Raw genomic sequence first — 27,205 nt, 5'->3', positions numbered from 1 at the left:
CAAAAAAGTATTTTTTTTGTGGGGATAGTGAAAGTTACAGGTATGATGTGTATGATATGAAATCCTTAATCATATTCCATCATATATGGAAGGGCCCCAGGAGCCCTTGAAGGGCCTCAAACCCAGTGAGAATCACTGCTGTAAATACAGAGGAGGGGCCCCACCCACACATTTGATATTTGATGAATCTATAAGTTTCATTTTAGTAAATTGTCGATGGCAGCGTGGCCCCAGTTCCCCCGAAGGGCCCCTGAGAGTCAAGGGCCCCTGGGAGTCAAGGACCCCTGAGAGTCAAGGACCCCTGAGAGTCAAGGGTCCCTGGGAGCCACGGCCCCCGGCGGCCCAATGGCTAACACAGCCCTACATGGAACCCAGCTATCTCAAGAGTTTATTCATCAAGTTATCATGTGTGTATGTATGTGTGTGTGTGTGTGTGTGCGTGCGTGCGTGCGTGCGTGCGTGCGTGCGTGCGTGCGTGCGTGCGTGCGTGCGTGTGTGTGTGTGTGTGCTACCTATGGTTCGTGATCGAGTTATCAGCTGTCCTATGTCGTGGTAGACTTTCCTCAGAAAGTCTTGGGCGCGCTCCCACAGCGCGTGGCGGACGCTGCTCAGGCCGCACACGGAGAAGAACGCCAGCAGAGGGCAGTACAGGAACAGTGTGAAGAGGCTGCCGCGCTGAGACTGGTCTGAGAAGAAGAGCACGATGACAGCATTATTAACACCTTCAGTCAGGGAACGCATACCGTGACGTTTTTAGAGTTATTTGGCTATTCAAAAACAGCAGATCTACAAGCTCATAGCGCGGCACTTGGTGGCACGCTATGAGCTTGTAGATCTGCTATTTTTTGATTAGCCATTTTGTCATTTTTAGATTTTTATAAATCTAAAAATGACACCGATGCGTTCCCGGTCTTAAAGGGGTAACACACATCTGTTGTGTCACCTTCATGAGACTTTTAGTTGATGATTAATGGTCAATAATAGCGATTAATAATGATTTAATTGTGTTTTTCTGCGTTAGTAAAAATTACATTTTCTTTTTGTCTTTTATGCATTGTATACAAACAACTTCACAGAGCAGATATGACACAACTTAAATATACAAACACTATTACTGGAATGAATACATGACAGTGACTGATAGCTATGATTAGAAAATAAATAATGTACTATTTTATACTTATTTTGTTCAATAACAGGGAAAATAGCCAATCTACCGGTTCACAACACATCTTATAGATGCTATTTTATGTCTAAAACTGTTATTTTTTATTTTATGTATGAAACTGTTTCAACATGTTTTCCTACAATCCCCCAACATAAAGACCGCGGGATGGAAGTGGTTAAAGAATGTTGACAAAAACATAGAATAATGATGGAAAGATTTCTGTTCATTTCATCCTGCTGTTTTTATCATAATTATGTCAGGCGCGTGCGTGTGTGCGTGTGTGTGCGTGTGTGTGTGCTCGTGTGTGTGCGTGTGTGTGTGTCTGCGTATGTGTGCGTGTGTGTGTGTGTGCATGTGTGTGCGTGTGTGTGTGTGCATGTGTGTGTGTGTGTGTGTGTGTGGGAGTAGGTGGTGTGAACACGGAGGTGAAGCACCGGTGACACGCTAATGTTGTTTTCATAGCAACTTAAACACACCCGTCGTAACTACCATCGTTACTGTAGAGATGTGCAGGATGATTTTGTGGAAAACTGTTATGTTGCTTTAGACGAATGCATTGTTGTCTTTACTCTGAAAGCGTGGTTGCAGGTTTTACCATCTAAACTTAACCTCTCCATCTGGTTTCCAGGCAACCATGCTCCTCACTGTATACATCATGGTCATGAACAAATAGCTGAAACCATGTCCCACATCTTAAATGGGTGCCATGTATACAGGGGACTCTACATAAGTAGGCATGACAGAATAGTGGATCTGATATCTAAAGATATCTCTTCTATTTTCAGGTCCTCCATCATGCTGTATAAGCATTCTACTGTGAAGCCGAGCATGTTTAACCTGTGTAATGATGATTCTGTGTTCTCTAACATTATAACATGTTTAACCTGTGTAATGATGATTCTGTGTTCTCTAACATTATAACATGTTTAACCTGTGTAATGATGATTCTGTGTTCTCTAACATTATAGCATGTTTAACCTGTGTAATGATGATTCTGTGTTCTCTAACATTATAACATGTTTAACCTGTGTAATGATGATTCTGTGTTCTCTAACATTATAGCATGTTTAACCTGTGTAATGATGATTCTGTGTTCTCTAACATTATAACATGTTTAACCTGTGTAATGATGATTCTGTGTTCTCTAACATTATAACATGTTTAGCCTGTGTAATGATGATTCTGTGTTCTCTAACATTATAGCATGTTTAACCTGTGTAATGATGACTCTGTGTTCTCTAACATTATAACATGTTTAACCTGTGTAATGATGACTCTGTGTTCTCTAACATTATAACATGTTTAACCTGTGTAATGATGATTCTGTGTTCTCTAACATTATAGCATGTTTAACCTGTGTAATGATGATTCTGTGTTCTCTGACATTATAACATGTTTAACCTGTGTAATGATGATTCTGTGTTCTCTAACATTATAGCATGTTTAACCTGTGTAATGATGATTCTGTGTTCTCTAACATTATAACATGTTTAACCTGTGTAATGATGATTCTGTGTTCTCTGACATTATAACATGTTTAACCTGTGTAATGATGATTCTGTGTTCTCTAACATTATAACATGTTTAATCTGTGTAATGATGATTCTGTGTTCTCTAACATTATAACATGTTTAACCTGTGTAATGATGATTCTGTGTTCTCTAACATTATAACATGTTTAACCTGTGTAATGATGATTCTGTGTTCTCTAACATTATAACATGTTTAACCTGTGTAATGATGATTCTGTGTTCTCTAACATTATAACATGTTTAACCTGTGTAATGATGATTCTGTGTTCTCTAACATTTCAGCATGTTTAACCTGTGTAATGATGATTCTGTGTCCTCTAACATTATAACATGTTTAACCTGTGTAATGATGATTCTGTGTTCTCTAACATTATAACATGTTTAACCTGTGTAATGATGATTCTGTGTTCTCTAACATTATAACATGTTTAACCTGTGTAATGATGATTCTGTGTTCTCTAACATTATAACATGTTTAACCTGTGTAATGATGATTCTGTGTTCTCTAACATTATAACATGTTTAACCTGTGTAATGATGATTCTGTGTTCTCTAACATTATAACATGTTTAACCTGTGTAATGATGATTCTGTGTTCTCTAACATTATAACATGTTTAACCTGTGTAATGATGATTCTGAGTTCTCTAACATTATAACATGTTTAGCCTGTGTAATGATGATTCTGTGTTCTCTAACATTATAACATGTTTAACCTGTGTAATGATGACTCTGTGTTCTCTAACATTATAACATGTTTAGCCTGTGTAATGATGATTCTGTGTTCTCTAACATTATAACATGTTTAACCTGTGTAATGATGATTCTGTGTTCTCTAACATTATAACATGTTTAACCTGTGTAATGATGATTCTGTGTTCTCTAACATTATAACATGTTTAACCTGTGTAATGATGATTCTGTGTTCTAAGTCGCTTTGGATAAAAGCGTCTGCTAAATGACTGTAATGTAATGTAATGTATAACATGTTTAACCTGTGTAATGATGACTCTGTGTTCTCTAACATTATAACATGTTTAGCCTGTGTAATGATGATTCTGTGTTCTCTAACATTATAACATGTTTAGCCTGTGTAATGATGACTCTGTGTTCTCTAACATTATAACATGTTTAACCTGTGTAATGATGATTCTGTGTTCTCTAACATTATAACATGTTTAACCTGTGTAATGATGACTCTGTGTTCTCTAACATTATAACATGTTTAACCTGTGTAATGATGATTCTGTGTTCTCTAACATTATAACATGTTTAACCTGTGTAATGATGACTCTGTGTTCTCTAACATTATAACATGTTTAACCTGTGTAATGATGACTCTGTGTTCTCTAACATTATAACATGTTTAACCTGTGTAATGATGACTCTGTGTTCTCTAACATTATAACATGTTTAGCCTGTGTAATGATGATTCTGTGTTCTCTAACATTATAACATGTTTAACCTGTGTAATGATGACTCTGTGTTCTCTAACATTATAACATGTTTAACCTGTGTAATGATGACTCTGTGTTCTCTAACATTATAACATGTTTAACCTGTGTAATGATGACTCTGTGTTCTCTAACATTATAACATGTTTAACCTGTGTGATGATGATTCTGTGTTCTCTAACATTATAACATGGTTAACCTGTGTAATGATGATTCTGTGTTCTCTAACATTATAACATGTTTAACCTGTGTAATGATGATTCTGTGTTCTCTAACATTATAACATGTTTAACCTGTGTAATGATGATTCTGTGTTCTCTAACATTATAACATGTTTAACCTGTGTAATGATGATTCTGTGTTCTCTAACATTTCAGCTAACACCCTGATGTCATTGTTGTTAATGAGAACCATAGGGAGGTGTTCATTCTGGAGGTCGGCTGTACTTTTGATTACAGCTTAGAGGAAGCCTTCATAACCAAAGTGCTAAAATATCATCAGCTAGAGCAGACCATCTCTCAGCTAGGCTACAGATGTAAACTTTTGGTTTTTTTTTAATCTTTGGTAGTCTAGGACACGTGCAAAAGTGGGTTGTGAGGGACCTGCAAATGGCCGGCCTCTCCAAAAGGAGGGCTAAACAATTAGCAAGGTACTGCTCATTATCAGCTATTATAGGAAGCCGCTCAATATGGAGGAGGCGTTGTTTCCTTTACCCATGATTGTTGTCTGCTGTGTTTGACAAGTATGCTAACGTTTTTTTTTGTATGTAACAATGCTCTGCTTTAAATGCACTTTGTAACTGACTGTTTTCCCTTTATCTCTGTGTGAGTGTGTGTGTGTGTGTGTGTGTGTGTGTGTGTGTGTGTGTGTGTGTGTGTGTGTGTGTGTGTGTGTGTGTGTGTGTGTGTGTGACTGTGTGTGTAGTGATGCAGAGAAGAAAGAAAAAACATGTAACCTTGAACACTCTTGGGATAAAGTGTAGGAGAGAGCAGACACACCAAGGGCTGGCCAAAAAGGTTAGTGAAGTTCTTAATGGAAACACAAAGGACAGAGAGAGTTACATACAGTGTTAGTATTATATGCACACATACAGTATATTCAACATACATCATATATAAACACTTATATCTGTACATGCTTTTGTCTGCAAATAAGCACTTATTCATACTTAACCCATTAATAGCTGGAACGCATCTGTGTGTCATTTTTTGATTTGAGCTAAAAAGCATTATTTGACACTTTGGCTATTCAAAAATAGCAGATCTACAAGCGTATAAATCTGCAATTTTTTTTTTAATCGTGAAACTGTGTGCAAATCTTTGAATATATATTTGTTTAACACAAGCCAATCGCATAGATCTACACGAAGTGGTCTTTTTTCTTTCTTTTTTCCTCGCAGGTTCACATTTCATTGTAGGTCTCGTTCGCCGCGACACATTTCATTGTAGCACCACCGAAACGGAATTATCCATATCCGGAGATTTTCGTTCCCATCCACCTCCACTCTAAAGCGGAAACTAAATCTCCAGATTCTCGGTTGTTGTTTTTCTCATCGCTGATCGCTGTTTAACACAAACCGCTGTAGCTTCAAGATGGCGGATCGCCGATCGAAACGGTCTTCGCTGGCCGTCTCACACAGCTACCCTGTGTGTCTACAAACAGTTTAATGTGCGATTATAACGGATTTAGTGAGGTCTGTGGCGACGTGAAAAAAACAAAAAAACAACAATAAATCACTGGCACTGGTGAGTACATTATGATATTAAACTCTGACGTGGAATGTGTTAAAGTCAACACTTTTAACTCAAACCTTTGGCAGTACACTGCACCACTTTATAGTTGTCAGGTAGTCATAAGATCGTTATGCATTTCACACTACAGTACACAACTCTCTTTGTGGAAATCGTCTGTCATAATAATATCGCTGTGGTTTTGATGATTGATCACTCACTGCACCATTTCACCAGGATGCCATCCAGACCCCAGATATTTTGTTCTTATTCCATTAATTAACATATATATGTTTTAATCCTATATGTGTTGCTTATTGTCTCTCATGTTTGTTCTACTTGATGAGGGCAAGTGTAATTACCCTCAGAGTTCAATAAAGCATTTCTATTCGATTCTTTCCGTATCACCGACGTCTGTCTGTTCACGAAAACGTGCAAGTTACCCTGAGGCAGGAGACAGGAGCCTAATGATTTTCTTTAAATTATTCTCTCTCTGTCTCTCTGCGCGCGCACACGCACGCACGCACGCACGCACGCACGCACGCACGCACGCACGCACGCACGCACGCACGCACGCACGCACACACACACACACACACACACACACACACACACACACACACACACACACACACACACACACACACACACACACACACACACACACACACACACACACACACACACACACACACACACACACACACACACACACACACACACACACACACACACACACACACACACACACACACACACAGTGAGCTTGTAGATCAGCTATTTCATGCAACAAAGTGTAAATGAAGACATAAAGCAGGGGTTCTCAAACTTTTTTAGCCCAGTAACCCCCTCATCCTCGCAACGCTGATAAGCATAATATGCTTATCTGTGTTCTGGGAGTATATTATAACCACATTGTGAGCATTTAGATGCCATTGGAACTATTTGTATAAAAATGTTTCAATCCAAATCATTCAGACCCATTTCATAGTCATACACAGAAACCACTACTATATGTTTATTATTCAAATTGCTTTTGAGCAAAACCTGACAGCACACTTTTCAAGTAACTGATCTTAATAGTTTTCATGAAATGAACACTTCTATAGTCCTAATAAAAACAGTATGTAAAATGACCAGTCTAATGGTGACTTAGGTGCTTCAATTTTTAAATAGTAAACTTATTGTTAAGGATGTTTGATATTGACCTTATGTCAGTTATCTGATTATCTGACCAATATCTGATATTTCAATATTGTCCAACTCTTAATTTCCGATTCCTATATCAACCGATACGGATATAAGCGGTATCTTTTCACCAAAAGTCAACTAATTGTCATGTAACAACATCACATATCTAATCAAGTAAAATAGCGATAATATCAATATAATATCTAATAAATATCTAATACATCTAATATAATACAGTGATGTTGTTAGGTTTTCAATTATATTAGTCCTGGGTCTCATTTCTCAGCAAAAGCCCTTGAACATAAAATATGATGGAATATGATTAAGGATTACTGTGATTATAAACTACTGTGATTACTGTGATTATAAACTACTGTGATTACTGTGATTATAAACTACTGTGATTACTGTGATTATAAACTACTGTGATTACTGTGATTATAAACTACTGTGATTACTGTGATTATAAACTACTGTGATTACTGTGATTATAAACTACTGTGATTACTGTGATTATAAGATTATAAGGTAAGCTCACATTTCAGATCACACACACCATACAGTAAGAACTCCTGTAACTTTCACTAGCCCCCCCCCCCCCATTAAAATAAATAAATAAATAAAATCACATATAATAACACTTACATATACATAAGGTATATGTAAGTGTTATTTAAGACATAAGGTACATTGTAAGTGTTATTTAATACATAAGGTACCTTGTAAGTGTTATTTAAGACATAAGGTACCTTGTAAGTGTTATTTAAGACATAAGGTACCTTGTAAGTGTTATTTAAGACATAAGGTACCTTGTAAGTGTTATTTAATACATAAGGTACCTTGTAAGTGTAAATAAAGACATAAGGTACCTTGTAAGTGTTATTTAAGACATAAGGTACCTTGTAAGTGTTATTTAAGACATAAGGTACCTTGTAAGTGTTATTTAAGACATAAGGTACCTTGTAAGTGTTATTTAATACATAAGGTACCTTGTAAGTGTAAATAAAGACATAAGGTACCTTGTAAGTGTTATTTAAGACATAAGGTACCTTGTAAGTGTTATTTAAGACATAATGTACCTTGTAAGTGTTATTTAAGACATAAGGTACCTTGTAAGTGTTATTTAAGACATAAGGTATATGTAAGTGTTATTTAAGACATAAGGTACCTTGTAAGTGTTATTTAAGACATAAGGTACCTTGTAAGTGTTATTTAAGACATAAGGTACCTTGTAAGTGTTATTTAAGACATAAGGTATATGTAAGTGTTATTTAAGACATAAGGTACCTTGTAAGTGTTATTTAAGACATAAGGTATATGTAAGTGTTATTTAAGACATAAGGTATATGTAAGTGTTATTTAAGACATAAGGTATATGTAAGTGTTATTTAAGACATAAGGTATATGTAAGTGTTATTTAAGACATAAGGTATATGTAAGTGTTATTTAAGACATAAGGTATATGTAAGTGTTATTTAAGACATAAGGTACCTTGTAAGTGTTATTTAAGACATAAGGTACCTTGTAAGTGTTATTTAAGACATAAGGTACCTTGTAAGTGTTATTTAAGACATAAGGTACCTTGTAAGTGTTATTTAAGACATAAGGTACCTTGTAAGTGTAAATGAAGACATAAGGTACCTTGTAAGCCGAGCTGTTGGATGAATCCACGATGACAAACAGAGGTTTCCTGGTGAAAGGGAACAGATCTCCAGGATGAAGGCTGTAGAAAGAACAGACATTCCATATGAACATAAAATACAAATGTTTACAGATCATCTCTAGCCTCTTGGTGTGTGAGCAGAGCTTTATTCAACAGAGACTATCAGTGTGTATCTTCATGTTAATGTGTAGATCCTCAATACTTAGAAAACATGTCATTGGTCTGCTCTTTTTCCCCCTCTAACTCTTTGCCGAAAATAGCAGATCTACAAGCTCACAACGCCTCGCAGCGCGAGGCGTTGTGAGCTTGTAGATCTGCTATTTTTGTCTCCGCCAGGCCGAAAGGCATGGCGAGAGAGTATGTTTTGCACCCTGTCCGTCCGTCCGTGTGTCCGTGTGTGTGTCCTTCTGTCTGTGAACAGCTAATCTCCGGCACCTGTTGGCCCGGTCGCTGCGAAACTGTGCACACACACTCCCTGGATGCCAATTCAGAACCTCTGGCCCAAATCTTTCAGATTGGCCTGTTATAGCGCCACCAGGAGGCCGATTTGTGTAAAACACATTTTTTTATACTACTCCTACAGATTTTGTCCAAACATCACACAAATCGATACACAGTATCTCTATAGTCATGTGATCAACACGGATCTGTCTGATTTGCCATATTCCATCCTGATTGGCTAAGGTTGGCTTCCAAAGTTTGCAGGATTGGTCTGTTTTGAACAAAATGCCTCAAATCACGAACGCAGCTTGCAATTTCCGTGAAATTTCACACGCACATTCCCACTAGGCCGAGGAAGAAATGCCACCCTTTTCACATTGGCCTGTTATAGCGCCACCAGCAGGTCTAATTTAGCTAAACAGATTTTTGGAACAAAATGCCTCAAATCATGAATGCAGTGTCTGATTGACCGTGAAAGACCCAAGAATAAATGCCACCCTTTTCACATTGGCCTATTACAGCGCCACCAGGAGGCCACAATAACGTGCCTGACCTGGCGGAGACCTGTGCTCTGAGGAGCTCTTCTTCTAGTTTGGCTAATGTTCCCCTCAGAATAGTGATGTTAATGTAAAAGAATAACATTTTAAAAAGTTCCAATATGAATCCTTACCAGTGCATCTCTTTCTGGGACTGGTTCCGTTTCTGCACCGTCTCCCCGTTCAGCACGTCTCTGTTCGTATTGGTCAGGACTCCTCCCATTTCATATGGACCTATAGAAAACACACAATCCATTTCATATGGACCTATAGGAAACACACAATCCATTTCATATGGACCAATAGGAAACACACAATCCATTTCATATGGACCAATAGGAAACACACAATCCATTTCATATCGACCAATAGGAAACACACAATCCATTTCATATGGACCAATAGGAAACACGCATATTTAATCCATATCAGTGTTAATTTTGTCGACTAAAATTATGACGAAAAATGTCCGTCAACTGTTTTCGGAAAATATATTAAAACTAAATAAATTCATTGGATATAAATAAATCAGATTTGACCATTTGTATGGATGAGTCACTATACCTTCATAATCCGTGCGTCCGTTGGGGAACACTCCGGTAGCAGAGAGGTAAACCAGCAGAACGCTGTTTGCAGGAAGTTCCTGGAAGGAACGACAGCCATGAAAACAACAAACTTAAATATTGTATTTATTTTAGAAACAGTTCATCTTTTACTCAAGAGGGGCAAAGCCCGTCACAAGTTGATGATGTCATGTGTCCATGTGTGGTCCAGCCCTATGGAATGTATGTGCAAAAAAAAGTATTAAATAGTATTAAAAGTTGTTTTTAATTTTCACATTCATTCCATAAAGTCCATAGGGTCATCAACCTGCCACGGGCGTTGTCCCTATTGAGTGAAAGATGAACTGTTTCTAAAATAAATTAAATATTTAAGGTGTTTTTAATTTGACATTTTAGTTATAGAGGACAAGTATAATGTATTAAGCCATATTTGGCTTATTAGCCAGGGATCCTTTTAAGTGTAGCTCCCCTATACAATACCCTGCATGTCAGCCAGGCAAACGGTGGCCTTTCTCTAGACAAAAAAGTTGGCTCTCACGTAAATAAATGGTAAATGGTGTATTATATAGCGCTTTTATCCAAAGCGCTTTACATAGAGTGTGCATTACATTCACCCATTCATACACACACTCACACACACACACACTCACACACACACACACACACACACACACACCGATGGCAGAGGAAACCATGCAAGGCACCAACCTGCTCATCTGGCGCAATTAGGGGTTCAGCGTCTTGCTCAAGGACACTTTGACACTAACTCTGGGGGAGCCCACAGGGATCCAACTGGAAACCCTGCAGTTCCCATTCGGCCGCTCTACCCGCCACTCTACCCCTGAGCCACTGAATAAGTACTTTACCTTAAAATAAATAAATGCCTTCTTACCTTAAAAGAGGCGGACAGAAAGGTGAAGAGTTGGCTGAACGTCGGCTTGTATAATAAATACTTGTGAGGATTTTCTCTCTTGGCCGGCTTCTCACTGGGTTCCTGAGAAGAAACCACCATCTATTAAACACATTACGGTAAGTTATGATGCTGTTGACCATCTATTAAACACATTACGGTAAGTTATGATGCTGTTGACCATCTATTAAACACATTACGGTAAGTTGTGATGCTGTTGACCATCTATTAAACACATTACGGTAAGTTGTGATGCTGTTGACCATCTATTAAACACATTACGGTAAGTTATGATGCTGTTGACCATCTATTAAACACATTACGGTAAGTTATGATGCTGTTGACCATCTATTAAACACATTACGGTAAGTTATGATGCTGTTGACCATCTATTAAACACATTACGGTAAGTTATGATGCTGTTGACCATCTATTAAACACATTATGGTAAGTTATGATGCTGTTGACCATCTATTAAACACATTACGGTAAGTTATGATGCTGTTGACCATCTATTAAACACATTACGGTAAGTTATGATGCTGTTGACCATCTATTAAACACATTACGGTAAGTTATGATGCTGTTGACCATCTATTAAACACATTACGGTAAGTTATGATGCTGTTGACCATCTATTAAACACATTACGGTAAGTTATGATGCTGTTGACCATCTATTAAACACATTACAGTAAGTTATGATGCTGCGCTAGTGCATGTCTGCATGTCCGGTCTGGTTACAAACGTTTAAATCCAGGCCATAAAGCTACATATTGTTGAAGGTGTTGTGACTATTATTGTTTGGCATCGGGAAGGAGAGCTGAGTCGGACATCGTTCTTTCTAATTTGTGAAACGTAGGCCTCGTTAGTTATAGGCTGCTGTAGACGACGGATTAAACAAATGTTCTGTGTAAAAAAAAATACATGTTTACAAAATAAAGTCTCATTTTTATTATCATTAGGACTTTGGTGCAAATTCCACACATGAAGAAGGCTGCAGTTCTACTTAAAGAGAGGAAAGCGCAGTTTGCGCTCTCCTCTCAACTGCGCAGCAAAAAAAAACAGAAAAACATTGAAAAAGTGCTCCTCAGAGCACAGGTCTCCGCCAGGTCAGGTAGGTTATTCTGGCCTCCTGGTGGCGCTATAACAGGCCAATGTGAAAAGGGTGCCATTTATTCTTAGGCCTTTCACGGCAATCAGACACTGCATTCATGATTTGAGGCATTTTGTTCCAAAAATGTGTTTTGCTAAATTAGACCTGCTGGTGGCGCTATAACAGGCCAATGTGAAAAGGGTGGCATTTCTTCCTCGGCCTAGTGGGAATGTGCGTGCAAAATGTCACTGAAATTGCATGCTGTGTTCATGATTTGAGGCATTTTGTTCAAAACAAACCAATCCTGCAAACTTTGGAAGCCAATCTTAGGCAATCAGGATGGAATATGGCAAATCAGACAGATCTGTGTTGATCACATGACTATAGAGATACTGTGTACCGATTTGTGTGATGTTTGGACAAAATCTGTAGGAGTAATATATATATATTTTTTTTTCCCGCACAAATCTTGGTGGGGCTATAACAGGCCAATCTGAAAAAATTGGGCCAGAGGTTCTGAATTGGCATCCAGGGAGTGTGTGTGCACAGTTTCGCAGTGGCCGGGCCAACGGTGCCGGAGATTAGCTGCTCACAGACAGAAGGACGGACACACGAACGGACAGGGTGCAAAACATACTCTCTCGCCAGGCCGAGACAATAAAATAAAAATCGATCGACACATGGATAAATGCCCCCGGCACGTCGACACGCAAAATACTGAGCCGTTTACTGTACATCTACGTAAAACAGCCAAACTACATTCATATGAACTGTCACTTCCTATAGAGACTCAATTTCAAAGGCCAGAGTGAGTAGACAGACATGATGTCATCTTATAATGTAGTGAGGTCTCTCCCATGAGCCTGTGGACCCCTGCATGCACATTCCAACGGCTGGGTAAAAAGCTGTTTCCAGAGCATTGAACTCACCAACGTTCCTTGTTTATTAGTCTGTGTGGCCAAGTTCACCGGTTCCCTCTCCAACGCTTGAAGCATGCGGAACATATCGATGGTTAGTTCACTGAACTTCACCTAAAACACACACAAACATATGGATGGTTAGTTCACTGAACTTCACCTAAAACACACACAAACATATGGATGGTTAGTTCACTGAACTTCACCTAAAACACAAACATATGGATGGTTAGTTCACTGAACTTCACCTAAAACAAACACATATGGATGGTTAGTTCACTGAACTTCACCTAAAACAAACACATATGGATGGTTAGTTCACTGAACTTCACCTAAAACAAACACAAACATATGGATGGTTAGTTCACTGAACTTCACCTAAATCAAACAAGGTGGTTTACTTATAAAACAAATATTAAATAAAAGAAGATAGGAATTGAGTAAACACAGCACCTTAACGCATTAAGTAATGAGTCTAACATTCATTAGAAGGACAATATCAGTCATAGAAGCAGAGACGTGTGTTTTAATGAGTCTAACATTCATTAGAAGGACAATATCAGTCACTAGAAGCAGAGACGTGTGTTTTAATGAGTCTAACATTCATTAGAAGGACAATATCAGTCACTAGAAGCAGAGACGTGTGTTTTAATGAGTCTAACATTCATTAGAAGGACAATATCAGTCAATAGAAGAAAGGACGTGTGTTTTCAATGAGTCATGGTTAACATGGAGTGTGAAATTACAATTGGTTTATTCTGATGTCTGAAGTTTAACTATATATATGCTCCTTCTGGCGTCTGAACTTTTCTTCATAAAGGGAGGTGACGTTAACTACAAACTGATGTCATTCAGAACTGCTGATGGACGCTCTCAGAACTTCTCTTCAGAGCTCGTGCACCTCTAGATGTTCTGACTCTCTGAACTGACCTCTAGATGTTCTGACTCTCTGAACTGACCTCTAGATGTTCTGACTCTCTGAACTGACACCTCTATGTACAACCCTTTTTTGGCTCAACAAAGGGAAGTAACTCGTTCTCATGCTATTCATCAAAAATGTGGAACGCCCTACCAAAAGGAGTAAAGGAGTGTAAAACCCTACTCACTTTCAAAACTGCCCTAAAGATACACCTTCAGGACGCTGCAATTCAAAAATGGCCCCTGTCCAAGCCCTAACCTAACCTACCCTACCCCCCTTTTCTTTTTCTTGTACATATTTTCATACCAGTAACCTGTAAACTGATTGTATGACATTCTGTATAGTAGTGTGTATATCTGTCTGTCTCTTATATGTATAGTAGTGTGTATATCTGTCTGTCTCTTATATGTATAGTAGTGTGTATATGTGTCTGTCTCTTATATGTATAGTAGTGTGTATGTGTATGTGTCTGTCTCTTATATGTATAGTAGTGTGTATATGTGTCTGTCTCTTATATGTATAGTAGTGTGTATATCTGTGTGTCTCTTATATGTATAGTAGTGTGTATATCTGTGTGTCTCTTATATGTATAGTAGTGTGTATATGTGTCTGTCTCTTATATGTATAGTAGTGTGTATATGTGTCTGTCTCTTATATGTATAGTAGTGTGTATATGTGTCTGTCTCTTATATGTATAGTAGTGTGTGTATGTGTCTGTCTCTTATATGTATAGTAGTGTGTATATGTGTCTGTCTCTTATATGTATAGTAGTGTGTATATGTGTCTGTCTCTTATATGTATAGTAGTGTGTATATGTGTCTGTCTCTTATATGTATAGTAGTGTGTATATCTGTCTGTCTCTTATATGTATAGTAGTGTGTATATGTGTCTGTCTCTTATATGTATAGTAGTGTGTATATGTGTCTGTCTCTTATATGCATAGTAGTGTGTATATGTGTCTGTCTCTTATATGTATAGTAGTGTGTATATGTGTCTGTCTCTTATATGTATAGTAGTGTGTATATGTGTCTGTCTCTTATATGTATAGTAGTGTGTATATGTGTCTGTCTCTTATATGTATAGTAGTGTGTATATGTGTCTGTCTCTTATATGTATAGTAGTGTGTATATCTGTCTGTCTCTTATATGTATAGTAGTGTGTATATGTGTCTGTCTCTTATATATCATCATGATGTGTGTGTGGGGATCTCATCTTAAACAAGCTCAGTGCTTAATGAGTCTCCCAGTTTAGTAGATCTTGTATTGTTAATTTGTACTTCCATGTACTGTATTTCTCATATCTTACTAAATAAAGTACATCAATCAATCAATCAATCTAGATGTTCTGACTCTCTGAACAGCCGTTTGGGAAAACCTGTCCGAAACCCAACGTAGGAAGGAATATGTATCACTTAGACAGTTGGCACTGGGGGTGAAAAAGGGTTGCAAAATCGTGGAATGAAAAATATTTTGAAAAAAGAAACAGGAATGAGACAGGGTGTTAGTGTGTGGTGAGTGTGAGTCAGAAGGTGTTAGTGTGTGGTGAGACAGGGTGTTAGTGTGTGGTGAGTGTGAGACAGGGTGTTAGTGTGTGGTGAGTGTGAGTCAGAAGGTGTTAGTGTGGTGAGTGTGTGTCAGAAGGTGTTAGTGTGAGGTGAGTGTGAGTCAGAAGGTGTTAGTGTGTGGTGAGTGTGAGTCAGAAGGTGTTAGTGTGTGTGAGTGTGAGTCAGAAGGTGTTAGTGTGTGGTGAGTGTGAATCAGAAGGTGTTAGTGTGTGGTGAGTGTGAGTCAGAAGGTGTTAGTGTGTGGTGAGTGTGAGTCAGAAGGTGTTAGTGTGTGTGTGAGTGTGAGTCAGAAGGTGTTAGTGTGTGTGTGAGTGTGAGTCAGAAGGTGTTAGTGTGTGTGTGAGTGTGAGTCAGAAGGTGTTAGTGTGTGGTGAGTGTGAGTCAGAAGGTGTTAGTGTGTGTGAGTGTGAATCAGAAGGTGTTAGTGTGTGGTGAGTGTGAGTCAGAAGGTGTTAGTGTGTGTGAGTGTGAATCAGAAGGTGTTAGTGTGTGTGTGAGTGAGTCAGAAGGTGTTAGTGTGTGTGAGTGTGAGTCAGAAGGTGTTAGTGTGTGGTCAGAGTGAGTCAGAAGGTGTTAGTGTGTGTGAGTGTGAGTCAGAAGGTGTTAGTGTGTGGTGAGAGTGAGTCAGAAGGTGTTAGTGTGTGTGAGTGTGAGTCAGAAGGTGTTAGTGTGTGTGTGAGTGAGTCAGAAGGTGTTAGTGTGTGTGTGAGTGAGTCAGAAGGTGTTAGTGTGTGTGAGTGTGAGTCAGAAGGTGTTAGTGTGTGTGAGTGTGAATCAGAAGGTGTTAGTGTGTGGTGAGAGTGAGTCAGAAGGTGTTAGTGTGTGTGAGTGTGAATCAGAAGGTGTTAGTGTGTGGTGAGAGTGAGTCAGAAGGTGTTAGTGTGTGTGAGTGTGAGTCAGAAGGTGTTAGTGTGTGTGAGTGTGAATCAGAAGGTGTTAGTGTGTGTGAGTGTGAGTCAGAAGGTGTTAGTGTGTGGTGAGTGTGAGTCAGAAGGTGTTAGTGTGTGGTGAGAGTGAGTCAGAAGGTGTTAGTGTGTGGTGAGAGTGAGTTAGGGTGTTAGTGTGTGGTGAGTGTGAGTCAGAAGGTGTTAGTGTGTGGTGAGTGTGAGTCAGAAGGTGTTAGTGTGTGGTGAGAGTGAGTCAGGGTGTTAGTGTGTGGTGTGTGTGAGTCAGAAGGTGTTAGTGTGTGGTGAGAGTGAGTCAGGGTGTTAGTGTGTGGTGAGTGTGAGTCAGAAGGTGTTAGTGTGTGGTGAGAGTGAGTCAGGGTGTTAGTGTGTGGTGAGTGTGAGTCAGAAGGTGTTAGTGTGTGGTGAGAGTGAGTCAGAAGGTGTTAGTGTGTGGTGAGTGTGAGTCAGAAGGTGTTAGTGTGTGGTGAGAGTGAGTCAGAAGGTGTTAGTGTGTGGTGAGAGTGAGTCAGAAGGTGTTAGTGTGTGGTGAGAGTGAGTTAGGGTGTTAGTGTGTGGTGAGAGTGAGTCAGAAGGTGTTAGTGTGTGGTGAGAGTGAGTTAGGGTGTTAGTGTGTGGTGAGTGTGAGTCAGAAGGTGTTAGTGTGTGGTGAGTGTGAGTCAGAAGGTGTTAGTGTGTGGTGAGTGTGAGTCAGGGTGTTAGTGTGTGGTGAGTGTGAGTCAGAAGGTGTTAGTGTGTGTGTGTGAGTCAGAAGGTGTTAGTGTGTGGTGAGAGTGAGTTAGGGTGTTAGTGTGTGGTGAGAGTGAGTCAGAAGGTGTTAGTGTGTGGTGAGAGTGAGTTAGGGTGTTAGTGTGTGGTGAGTGTGAGTCAGAAGGTGTTAGTGTGTGGTGAGTGTGAGTCAGAAGGTGTTAGTGTGTGGTGAGTGTGAGTCAGGGTGTTAGTGTGTGGTGAGTGTGAGTCAGAAGGTGTTAGTGTGTGTGAGTGTGAATCAGAAGGTGTTAGTGTGTGGTGAGTGTGAGTCAGAAGGTGTTAGTGTGTGGTGAGTGTGAATCAGAAGGTGTTAGTGTGTGTGAGTGTGAGTCAGAAGGTGTTAGTGTGTGTGAGTGTGAGTCAGAAGGTGTTAGTGTGTGGTCAGAGTGAGTCAGAAGGTGTTAGTGTGTGTGAGTGTGAATCAGAAGGTGTTAGTGTGTGGTCAGAGTGAGTCAGAAGGTGTTAGTGTGTGTGAGTGTGAATCAGAAGGTGTTAGTGTGTGGTGAGAGTGAGTCAGAAGGTGTTAGTGTGTGGTGAGTGTGAGTCAGAAGGTGTTAGTGTGTGTGAGTGTGAGTCAGAAGGTGTTAGTGTGTGTGAGTGTGAGTCAGAAGGTGTTAGTGTGTGTGAGTGTGAATCAGAAGGTGTTAGTGTGTGTGAGTGTGAGTCAGAAGGTGTTAGTGTGTGTGTGTGTGAGTCAGAAGGTGTTAGTGTGTGTGAGTGTGAATCAGAAGGTGTTAGTGTGTGTGAGTGTGAGTCAGAAGGTGTTAGTGTGTGGTGAGAGTGAGTCAGGGTGTTAGTGTGTGGTGTGTGTGAGTCAGAAGGTGTTAGTGTGTGTGTGAGTGTGAGTCAGAAGGTGTTAGTGTGTGGTGAGAGTGAGTCAGGGTGTTAGTGTGTGGTGTGTGTGAGTCAGAAGGTGTTAGTGTGTGGTGAGAGTGAGTCAGGGTGTTAGTGTGTGGTGTGTGTGAGTCAGAAGGTGTTAGTGTGTGGTGAGAGTGAGTCAGAAGGTGTTAGTGTGTGGTGAGAGTGAGTCAGGGTGTTAGTGTGTGGTGAGTGTGAGTCAGAAGGTGTTAGTGTGTGGTGAGTGTGAGTGTGAGTCAGAAGGTGTTAGTGTGTGGTGAGTGTGAGTCAGAAGGTGTTAGTGTGTGGTGAGAGTGAGTCAGGGTGTTAGTGTGTGGTGAGTGTGAGTCAGAAGGTGTTAGTGTGTGGTGTGTGTGAGTGTGAATCAGAAGGTGTTAGTGTGTGTGTGAGTGTGAGTCAGAAGGTGTTAGTGTGTGGTGAGAGTGAGTCAGAAGGTGTTAGTGTGTGTGTGTGAGTGTGTCAGAAGGTGTTAGTGTGTGTGTGTGTGTGAGACAGGGTGTTAGTGTGTGTGTGTGAGTGTGAATCAGAAGGAGCTTAAGGTTAAAACCTGGTTGTTACAGTTGCCGATGATGAGCGCGTCCGCCAGGGCGAGCTGACCCACCACCATGCCTTGCTCGAGGGGAGGCACGCAGCCCTCCTGCAGGCGGTTGCTGGTGACCAAAGCGGCGCTGTTGTCCTTCACTACGGCCACCGGGTCAGCCTGTGAACACATAGAATCACTATGACCACCGGGTCATCCTGTGAACACATAGAATCACTATGACCACCGGGTCAGCCTGTGAACACATAGAATCACTATGACCACTGTTTACCACATCAGTGTTTAACCCATTGAGACCTGAAGCCCATTCTACATGTCTCCTAAATCCCAACAGTTTTCTGAAAAACCTATGTTTCTATATCAGTGGTGCTCAATCTTTTTCATGTCAAGGACCCCCAAAATTATATGTATTTGGCCGCCGACCCCCATCAAAATATGTTGTTCCAGGGACCCCCCAGAAGCAAAGATTTGAGTTAAAAATGTTCGCTTTAAAAATATATATATTCAAAGATTTGCACACATTTTCTCGAATTTTCTAAAATAGCAGATCTACAAGCTCATAGCGCGGCACTCGGTGCCGCGCTATGAGCTTGTAGATCTGCTATTTTAGAATAGCCCAAAGTGTAAAATAATGCTTTTTATCTCAAATCTAAAAATGACACAGTTCCAGGTCTAAATGGGTTTAACACGTTAACAGTCTGATCAGCACAGTATAGGACTGGACTGTAAGGCTGATATTCTAGTTTAGAACATATCACTCTTCAGTTGTACATTTCAATTAAAGCTGCGTCTATGACACAACATATAATATGTTGTATGCTAGTCTATTAAATTTTAACTAGGGTTGTCCGATATTGGCTTTTTTACCGATAACCGATATACCGATATTGTCCAACTCTTAATTACCGATACCGATATCAACCGATACCGATATATGCGGGGATTATTGTGATTAGGGTAAGCTCAAATTTCATATCACACACACCATATACAGTAAGAACTCCTGTAACTTATTTATAAAGCAAAAAATAAAAAATATATATATATTTTTTTCAAAAACCGATACCGATATTTTCCCGATATCAATTTTTATGCTAATATCGGCCGATAATATCGGGAGGCCGATAATATCGGACATCCCTAATTTTAACATACAATATAACCAGTAGCGATGCAGTGGTTGGATGTGTCTGATAGGACACCTAGTGGCTGACAAGTAGTACTGCCTGAAGTTCCTTAAAGGAGTAGTTCACACAGGAGTGGAACACTGTATACAGTATATACAGTACATACAGTAAAGCTATTGACTCATTGTACATTATTATTATTATTATTATTGTACATCACCTCCACAAAAGCTGCCACCTCCTGTAGAACCAGGTTCCATTCCATCTGGTCCTCTGTGTTGAACCTCTGGGTGTAGTCCTCTATCTCCTCTGATAGTTCCTATAAAACATTACATTACATTATATTATATTATATTATATTATATTATTATCTAGAGTTCTCAACGGGCCTGAACATTAAGGCCCGTCCCTAACTGGGCCCTACGAACAATTGCCATACTTTTAGGTTAGAAAACCCCAAAAACCCCAAAGGGTGTCATACTGTGTTTAAAGTCCTCAAAGTCACGCATCCAACAAGCTTTGACCTGATCTGATTGGACCTTCTGTTCCAGAGATGATGGACAAAACATCTTGAAAACGGCCACTTTCGACGGATTTCGATCGACGATCAACTGTAGATTTAGTCGACTAAAACTAGACTCAAACTAAAACATGTCAGATGACTAAAATAGTCATGGTCATGATGGACACATGGACACATGGACATGATGGACACATGGACATGATGGACACATGGACATGGAGACACATGGACATGATGGACACATGGACATGGAGACACATGGACATGATGGACACATGGACATGATGGACACATGGACATGGAGACACATGGACATGATGGACACATGGACATGGAGACACATGGACATGATGGACACATGGACATGGAGACACATGGACATGATGGACACATGGACATGATGGACACTTGGACATGATGGACACATGGACATGGAGACACATGGACATGATGGACACATGGACATGATGGACACATGGACTTGGAGACACATGGACATGATGGACACATGGACATGATGGACACATGGACATGGAGACACATGGACATGATGGACACATGGACATGATGGACACATGGACTTGGAGACACATGGACATGATGGACACATGGACATGATGGACACATGGACATGGAGACACATGGACATGATGGACACATGGACTTGGAGACACATGGACATGATGGACACATGGACATGGAGACACATGGACATGATGGACACATGGACATGGAGACACATGGACATGATGGACACATGGACATGATGGACACATGGACATGATGGACACATGGAGACACATGGACATGATGGACACATGGACATGGACACATGGACATGGAGACACATGGACATGATGGACACATGGACATGGAGACACATGGACATGATGGACACATGGACATGGAGACACATGGACATGATGGACACATGGACATGGAGACACATGGACATGATGGACACATGGACATGATGGACACATGGACATGATGGACACATGGACTTGGAGACACATGGACATGATGGACACATGGACATGATGGACACATGGACTTGGAGACACATGGACATGATGGACACATGGACATGGAGACACATGGACATGATGGACACATGGACATGGAGACACATGGACATGATGGACACATGGACATGATGGACACATGGACTTGGAGACACATGGACATGATGGACACATGGACATGATGGACACTTGGACATGATGGACACATGGACATGATGGACACATGGACATGGAGACACATGGACATGATGGACACATGGACATGGAGACACATGGACATGATGGACACATGGACATGGAGACACATGGACATGATGGACACATGGACATGATGGACACATGGACATGGAGACACATGGACATGATGGACATGATGGACACATGGACATGATGGACACATGGACATGGAGACACATGGAGACACATGGACATGATGGACACATGGACATGATGGACATGATGGACACATGGACATGATGGACACATGGACACATGGACATGATGGACACATGGACATCCCATCCATACCTTCACTAAGACTTTGACCAGATCCATCTTGTTGAGCAGTAAACACACCACTATGTAGCGAGCATAGTATCTGAGCTTCTTCACCACTAGTTCAGGCCTGAGGAGGAGGAGGAGGAAGAGGAAGAAGAAGAAGGAGAAGGAGAAGAAGTAGTTCATGTTAATTATACAACAGATAGTTTCGACCAGGCATTCTGATGTATTATGATACATGTGAGGACGTCAACATTTTAATTGTGTGACGCAGATTAATTCCTGGAGATTTTTTTGTTCATGGTCAATAATAAGCCACAGGAATGCCACAAAAACTAACAAATCTCCATGAATTCAAGGCTTCATGGAGTGTGTAATTGATAAACAAAAATGATGATTAAGCTAGAGGGCGCTCTTCCCCAACCTATGAATGATGCCTCGACCTCCATAGAAAGGTTAGAACCGGAAATGACATCATCCAGAAAAATAAATCACCGTCCAGTTCTATGTTATCAGAGTTATAAAAACACATCCAGCTCAGATGTCTTCTCCCAGACTGAAAACAAGCCGTATTCAACAGAACGGACGATGTTTTTGTTCTGGTGGATAAACCAGAGACTCGTCTTTCCACAGAGACATCGTTTGTTTACGTAAGGGTTGAAAAAAAAAAAGAGATCGCTGGATGGTTAAAAAGACTCAAAATAAGGTCAAACCTCTGGCAGTGGTGGATGAATTCATTAATACCTGGCAATGAATGTGTTAACAATGAATCTTACAGCACAAAATGAGGACGTTGACCTCCTTATTGACCTGGTAGTAGTAGGAGACATTTACCTGTCCTCTTTATTGACCTGGTAGTAGTAGAGACATTTACCTGTCCTCCTTATTGACCTGGTAGTAGTAGAGACATTTACCTGTCCTCTTTATTGACCTGGTAGTAGTAGAGACATTTACCTGTCCTCTTTATTGACCTGGTAGTAGTAGAGACATTTACCTGTCCTCTTTATTGACCTGGTAGTAGTAGAGACATTTACCTGTCCTCTATTGACCTGGTAGTAGTAGAGACATTTACCTGTCCTCTTTATTGACCTGGTAGTAGTAGAGACATTTACCTGTCCTCCTTATTGACCTGGTAGTAGTAGAGACATTTACCTGTCCTCCTTATTGACCTGGTAGTAGTAGAGACATTTACCTGTCCTCTTTATTGACCTGGTAGTAGTAGAGACATTTACCTGTCCTCCTTATTGACCTGATAGTAGTAGAGACATTTACCTGTCCTCTTTATTGACCTGGTAGTAGTAGAGACATTTACCTGTCCTCCTTATTGACCTGGTAGTAGTAGAGACATTTACCTGTCCTCTATTGACCTGGTAGTAGTAGAGACATTTACCTGTCCTCCTTATTGACCTGATAGTAGTAGAGACATTTACCTGTCCTCTTTATTGACCTGGTAGTAGTAGGAGACATTTACCTGTCCTCTTTATTGACCTGGTAGTAGTAGAGACATTTACCTGTCCTCTTTATTGACCTGGTAGTAGTAGAGACATTTACCTGTCCTCTTTATTGACCTGGTAGTAGTAGAGACATTTACCTGTCCTCTTTATTGACCTGGTAGTAGTAGAGACATTTACCTGTCCTCTTTATTGACCTGGTAGTAGTAGGAGCGCTGGCGGATGGCTGAGTAGAAGGAAAAGGCCTCGTTCAGGTAGCTGGTTTCTGACGTGCGAAGGCTGAACCACAACACAACAAGCTGCATTAGCATCTCTGCACTGGACAAAACATCAACTGGCTGACTTAATGAATGAATGAATGAATGAATGAATTCATTCATTATGGCACTCAATGAGTTATTCTCATCTCTTCGATATTCTGACCGTAATATCGTATTGTGACAATAATAATAATAACTAGAAAAAGTGCTCCTCAGAGCACAGGTATCTGCCAAGTCAGGTACGTTATTCTGGCCTCCTGGTGGCGCTATAACAGGCCCATGTGAAAAAATTGGGGCAGAGGTTCTGAATTGGCATCCAGGGAGTGTGTGTGCACAGTTTCGGAGCGACCGGGCCAACGGTGCCGGAGATTAGCTACTAACACACAGACAGGACGGACGGACACACACACGGACGGACACACGGACGGACGGACGGAGGGTAAAACATACTCTCTCGCCAGGCCGAACAATAATAATTATTATCATTATCAATACTACTTACTAGTAGTGGTAGTAAAGTTGTCCAATCTTGGATGCAACCTCTCCGATCTGCCATCTCTTCAACCCATAGCGACTGTCCAACACCTGCCTGATCACAAAACAACACAAAACATTCATTATACTCATGTTGGTTGAAGGGGGGAAGTAAGTGATATGTTTAAAAGGTTGTTTTTGATAAAAGCTCTATATTGTGATAGTAATCAATCATTACTATAGAGTGTGTGTTCAGTAACAGTGTTAAATAGCTCTATATTGTGATCGTTTAGGCTATATATATATTTTTGTAACATGTGTTGACAAAATTAGGCACATAGATATTTTCTTTGAGGTTTGGCACTATTGATTCAGCATGAAGAATAAATCATTCTAATGACAAACACAAGCTTTGCTTCCATGTAAGTCAGCCTCGGAGCAGACTTGAGAAGGAGCAGACCGTTAAATGCACAGACACAAATACATTGATGAATCAGACTACTAACGTGGGAAGTTGTGTACATTCCTTTACGTTCAAACTACAGCTTAGTGAATCAGGCCCATTGTCTTCTATTTCAGCCAGGGCCGGTTCTGGGCTGATCAGAGCCCTAGGCCAGATTCATTCCTATGATGCGCCCCCGCGTGCGCAACAGGTTTAGGGTTAACCCTAACCCCAAATGTTCCGGTTTCTGGGCCAATTTTGATACTTTTTTTTTCTGTTTATGGCTACTTTATTTCGGTTTTAGGGTTAGGATTAGGTTATTTAATTCTTATTTTTGCCTGATTTTACCGATTTATTATCAAAACATTTAAAATGAATTACAATATATATAAATATATATTTTTCCCCTGACTTTTTTTTTGCCGCCTCTCCAAACTGCCGCACTAGGCGGCCGTCTATGTCGCCTGTATGGACACGCCGGCCCTGATTTCAGCACGCCAACTTTCCAGTAAGAAAACGCCTGCAGTTTCTATTAGCTTGGATTCCCCATCGATGATGTCACTGGTAGAGGCAGCAAAGAGGGTTTTAGAGGGTAAAGATAATGAAGCCAGCTGACCTGTGCTGCTGCTGAAACTTCCACAGCTTGGTGTAGACGTCAAACGTTCGTCCAAAATACGACTGCCACTGTTTGTGTCCGTACTGAGGAAGATCTCTGTAACACATAGAGACATACATACTGAGGAAGATCTCTGTAACATATAGAGACATACGTACTGAGGAAGATCTCTGTAACATATAGAGACATACGTACTGAGGAAGATCTCTGTAACATATAGAGACATACATACTGAGGAAGATCTCTGTAACATATAGAGACATACGTACTGAGGAAGATCTCTGTAACATATAGAGACATACATACTGAGGAAGATCTCTGTAACATATAGAGACATACGTACTGAGGAAGATCTCTGTAACATATAGAGACATACGTACTGAGGAAGATCTCTGTAACATATAGAGACATACTGAGGAAGATCTCTGTAACATATAGAGACATACGTACTGAGGAAGATCTCTGTAACATATAGAGACATACGTACTGAGGAAGATCTCTGTAACATAAGAGACATACTGAGGAAGATCTCTGTAACATATAGAGACATACGTACTGAGGAAGATCTCTGTAACATATAGAGACATACGTACTGAGGAAGATCTCTGTAACATATAGAGACATACACACTGAGGAAGATCTCTGTAACATATAGAGACATACACACTGAGGAAGATCTCTGTAACATATAGAGACATACTGAGGAAGATCTCTGTAACATATAGAGACGTACTGAGGAAGATCTCTGTAACATATAGAGACATACGTACTGAGGAAGATCTCTGTAACATCTCTGAGACATACAGTGGTGGAAAAAGTACTCAAATTCTTTAGTTAAGTAAAAGTACCAATACTGCAATATAAGAATACTCTGTTACAAGTAAAAGTCCATAATTCAAAATTTACTTGAGTAAAAGTACAAAAGTATTGGCATCAAAATGTACTTAAAGTATCAAAAGTAAAAGTACAACATATTTGAAAATAGCAGATCTACAAGCTCACAACGCGCGACGCGTTGTGAGCTTGTAGATCTGCTATTTCCAAATAGCCTATGTATAAAATAGGGTTAAAGTGGTTAATGTATGAGTCATAATATCATAATAATCATAATTGAACAGTAAGTAACTTGAACATCGCTGCTGTCTGGTCTGTGCTTAAAGGGGAAACATTTGTGGAATAATATGTGAACAGATTAATTAACCGTCATTTAATTAACTAACCCCACAGCCTTTTTATTTAAGTGTATGATCAGATATCAGGGTCCCAGGAAGAACCCATGTAGTCACGTGATCACAACTGTTTAATTCACCTCCTTCCAATGTATTGTATTCAGGATCAGGGCTGAAAACTATGGATTATGATGTCTAATACATGTTAAAACTATGGATTATGATGTCTAATACATGTTAAAACTATGGATTATGATGTCTAATACATGTTAAAACTATGGATTATGATGTCTAATACATGTTAAAACTATGGATTATGATGTCTAATACATGTTAAAACTATGGATTATGATGTCTAATAAATGTTAAAAGTCATCATAGCATCACTGCCAGCATTCTTTTTCGTTCTTCTTTTAAATGTTTATAGTCAGGGGATATTGAAAAAGTCTTGGAATAAATTCCTTACCAAAAAAAATCTTCACCAATGTGTTTGTAAAGGTGTCTACTTAACACATCTCACAAAGACTGAAATGCAGTACCCCTAGGAGAATTTTTGACAGCTCCTTGAAGTTGGGCTACCCACCATAACCTTGGTTATGGTGGGTAAAAAAATCCAAATTTAATTCTGTTTTAAGTAGCATGTGAGGGGTCAAACTAGATCGAAGAATAGAATCATTTGTTTTGCGCCAAAACCACTCCTTGGGCTAAAAACGGCCATAGCCATGTATACTTTTTCTGTAAAAAGCCCATTGAGATTGGGCCGTTTTTAGCCCAAGGAGTGGTTTTGGTGCAAAACAAATGATTGCAATGGATTCAGAATCATAAAAACACCCTAGTTTGACCCCTCACATGCTACTTAAAACACAATTACATTTTGATTTTTT

The 27,205-nt window shown here is 39.9% G+C and overlaps 1 protein-coding gene across 4 annotated transcripts in view; it reads right to left on the bottom strand.

Moving 5' to 3' along the window:
* Nucleotides 1–27,205, bottom strand: part of scai (suppressor of cancer cell invasion) — a 45,808-nt gene that overhangs the window by 5,562 nt on the left and 13,041 nt on the right. Inside the window, exons 3-16 of one of the 4 annotated variants that reach the window (XM_084046833.1) lie at nt 25,153–25,248; nt 24,123–24,209; nt 23,558–23,639; nt 23,022–23,038; nt 21,940–22,036; nt 20,084–20,182; nt 18,743–18,895; nt 13,212–13,313; nt 11,170–11,289; nt 10,279–10,357; nt 9,849–9,948; nt 8,716–8,797; nt 5,109–5,181; nt 513–686 (exon numbers count right to left, since the gene is read on the bottom strand). In XM_084046833.1, the coding sequence (XP_083902959.1) occupies nt 513–686; nt 5,109–5,181; nt 8,716–8,797; nt 9,849–9,948; nt 10,279–10,357; nt 11,170–11,289; nt 13,212–13,313; nt 18,743–18,895; nt 20,084–20,182; nt 21,940–22,036; nt 23,022–23,038; nt 23,558–23,639; nt 24,123–24,209; nt 25,153–25,248 (1,361 nt within the window). Of the gene's footprint in view, nt 1–512; nt 687–5,108; nt 5,182–8,715; nt 8,798–9,848; nt 9,949–10,278; nt 10,358–11,169; nt 11,290–13,211; nt 13,314–18,742; nt 18,896–20,083; nt 20,183–21,939; nt 22,037–22,783; nt 22,801–23,021; nt 23,039–23,540; nt 23,640–24,122; nt 24,210–25,152; nt 25,249–27,205 lie in introns of all 4 variants that reach the window. The other 3 variants (XM_084046834.1, XM_084046832.1, XM_084046835.1) reach the window with 3 other exon arrangements.

The sequence above is a fragment of the Gymnoscopelus microlampas genome (genome assembly GCF_963454915.1).
Source record: "Gymnoscopelus microlampas genome assembly, chromosome: 21".
NCBI classification, from domain to species: Eukaryota; Metazoa; Chordata; class Actinopteri; order Myctophiformes; family Myctophidae; genus Gymnoscopelus; species Gymnoscopelus microlampas.
Note: the sequence above shows the minus strand (reverse complement) of the source record. Positions and strands in the feature narration are given on the sequence as shown.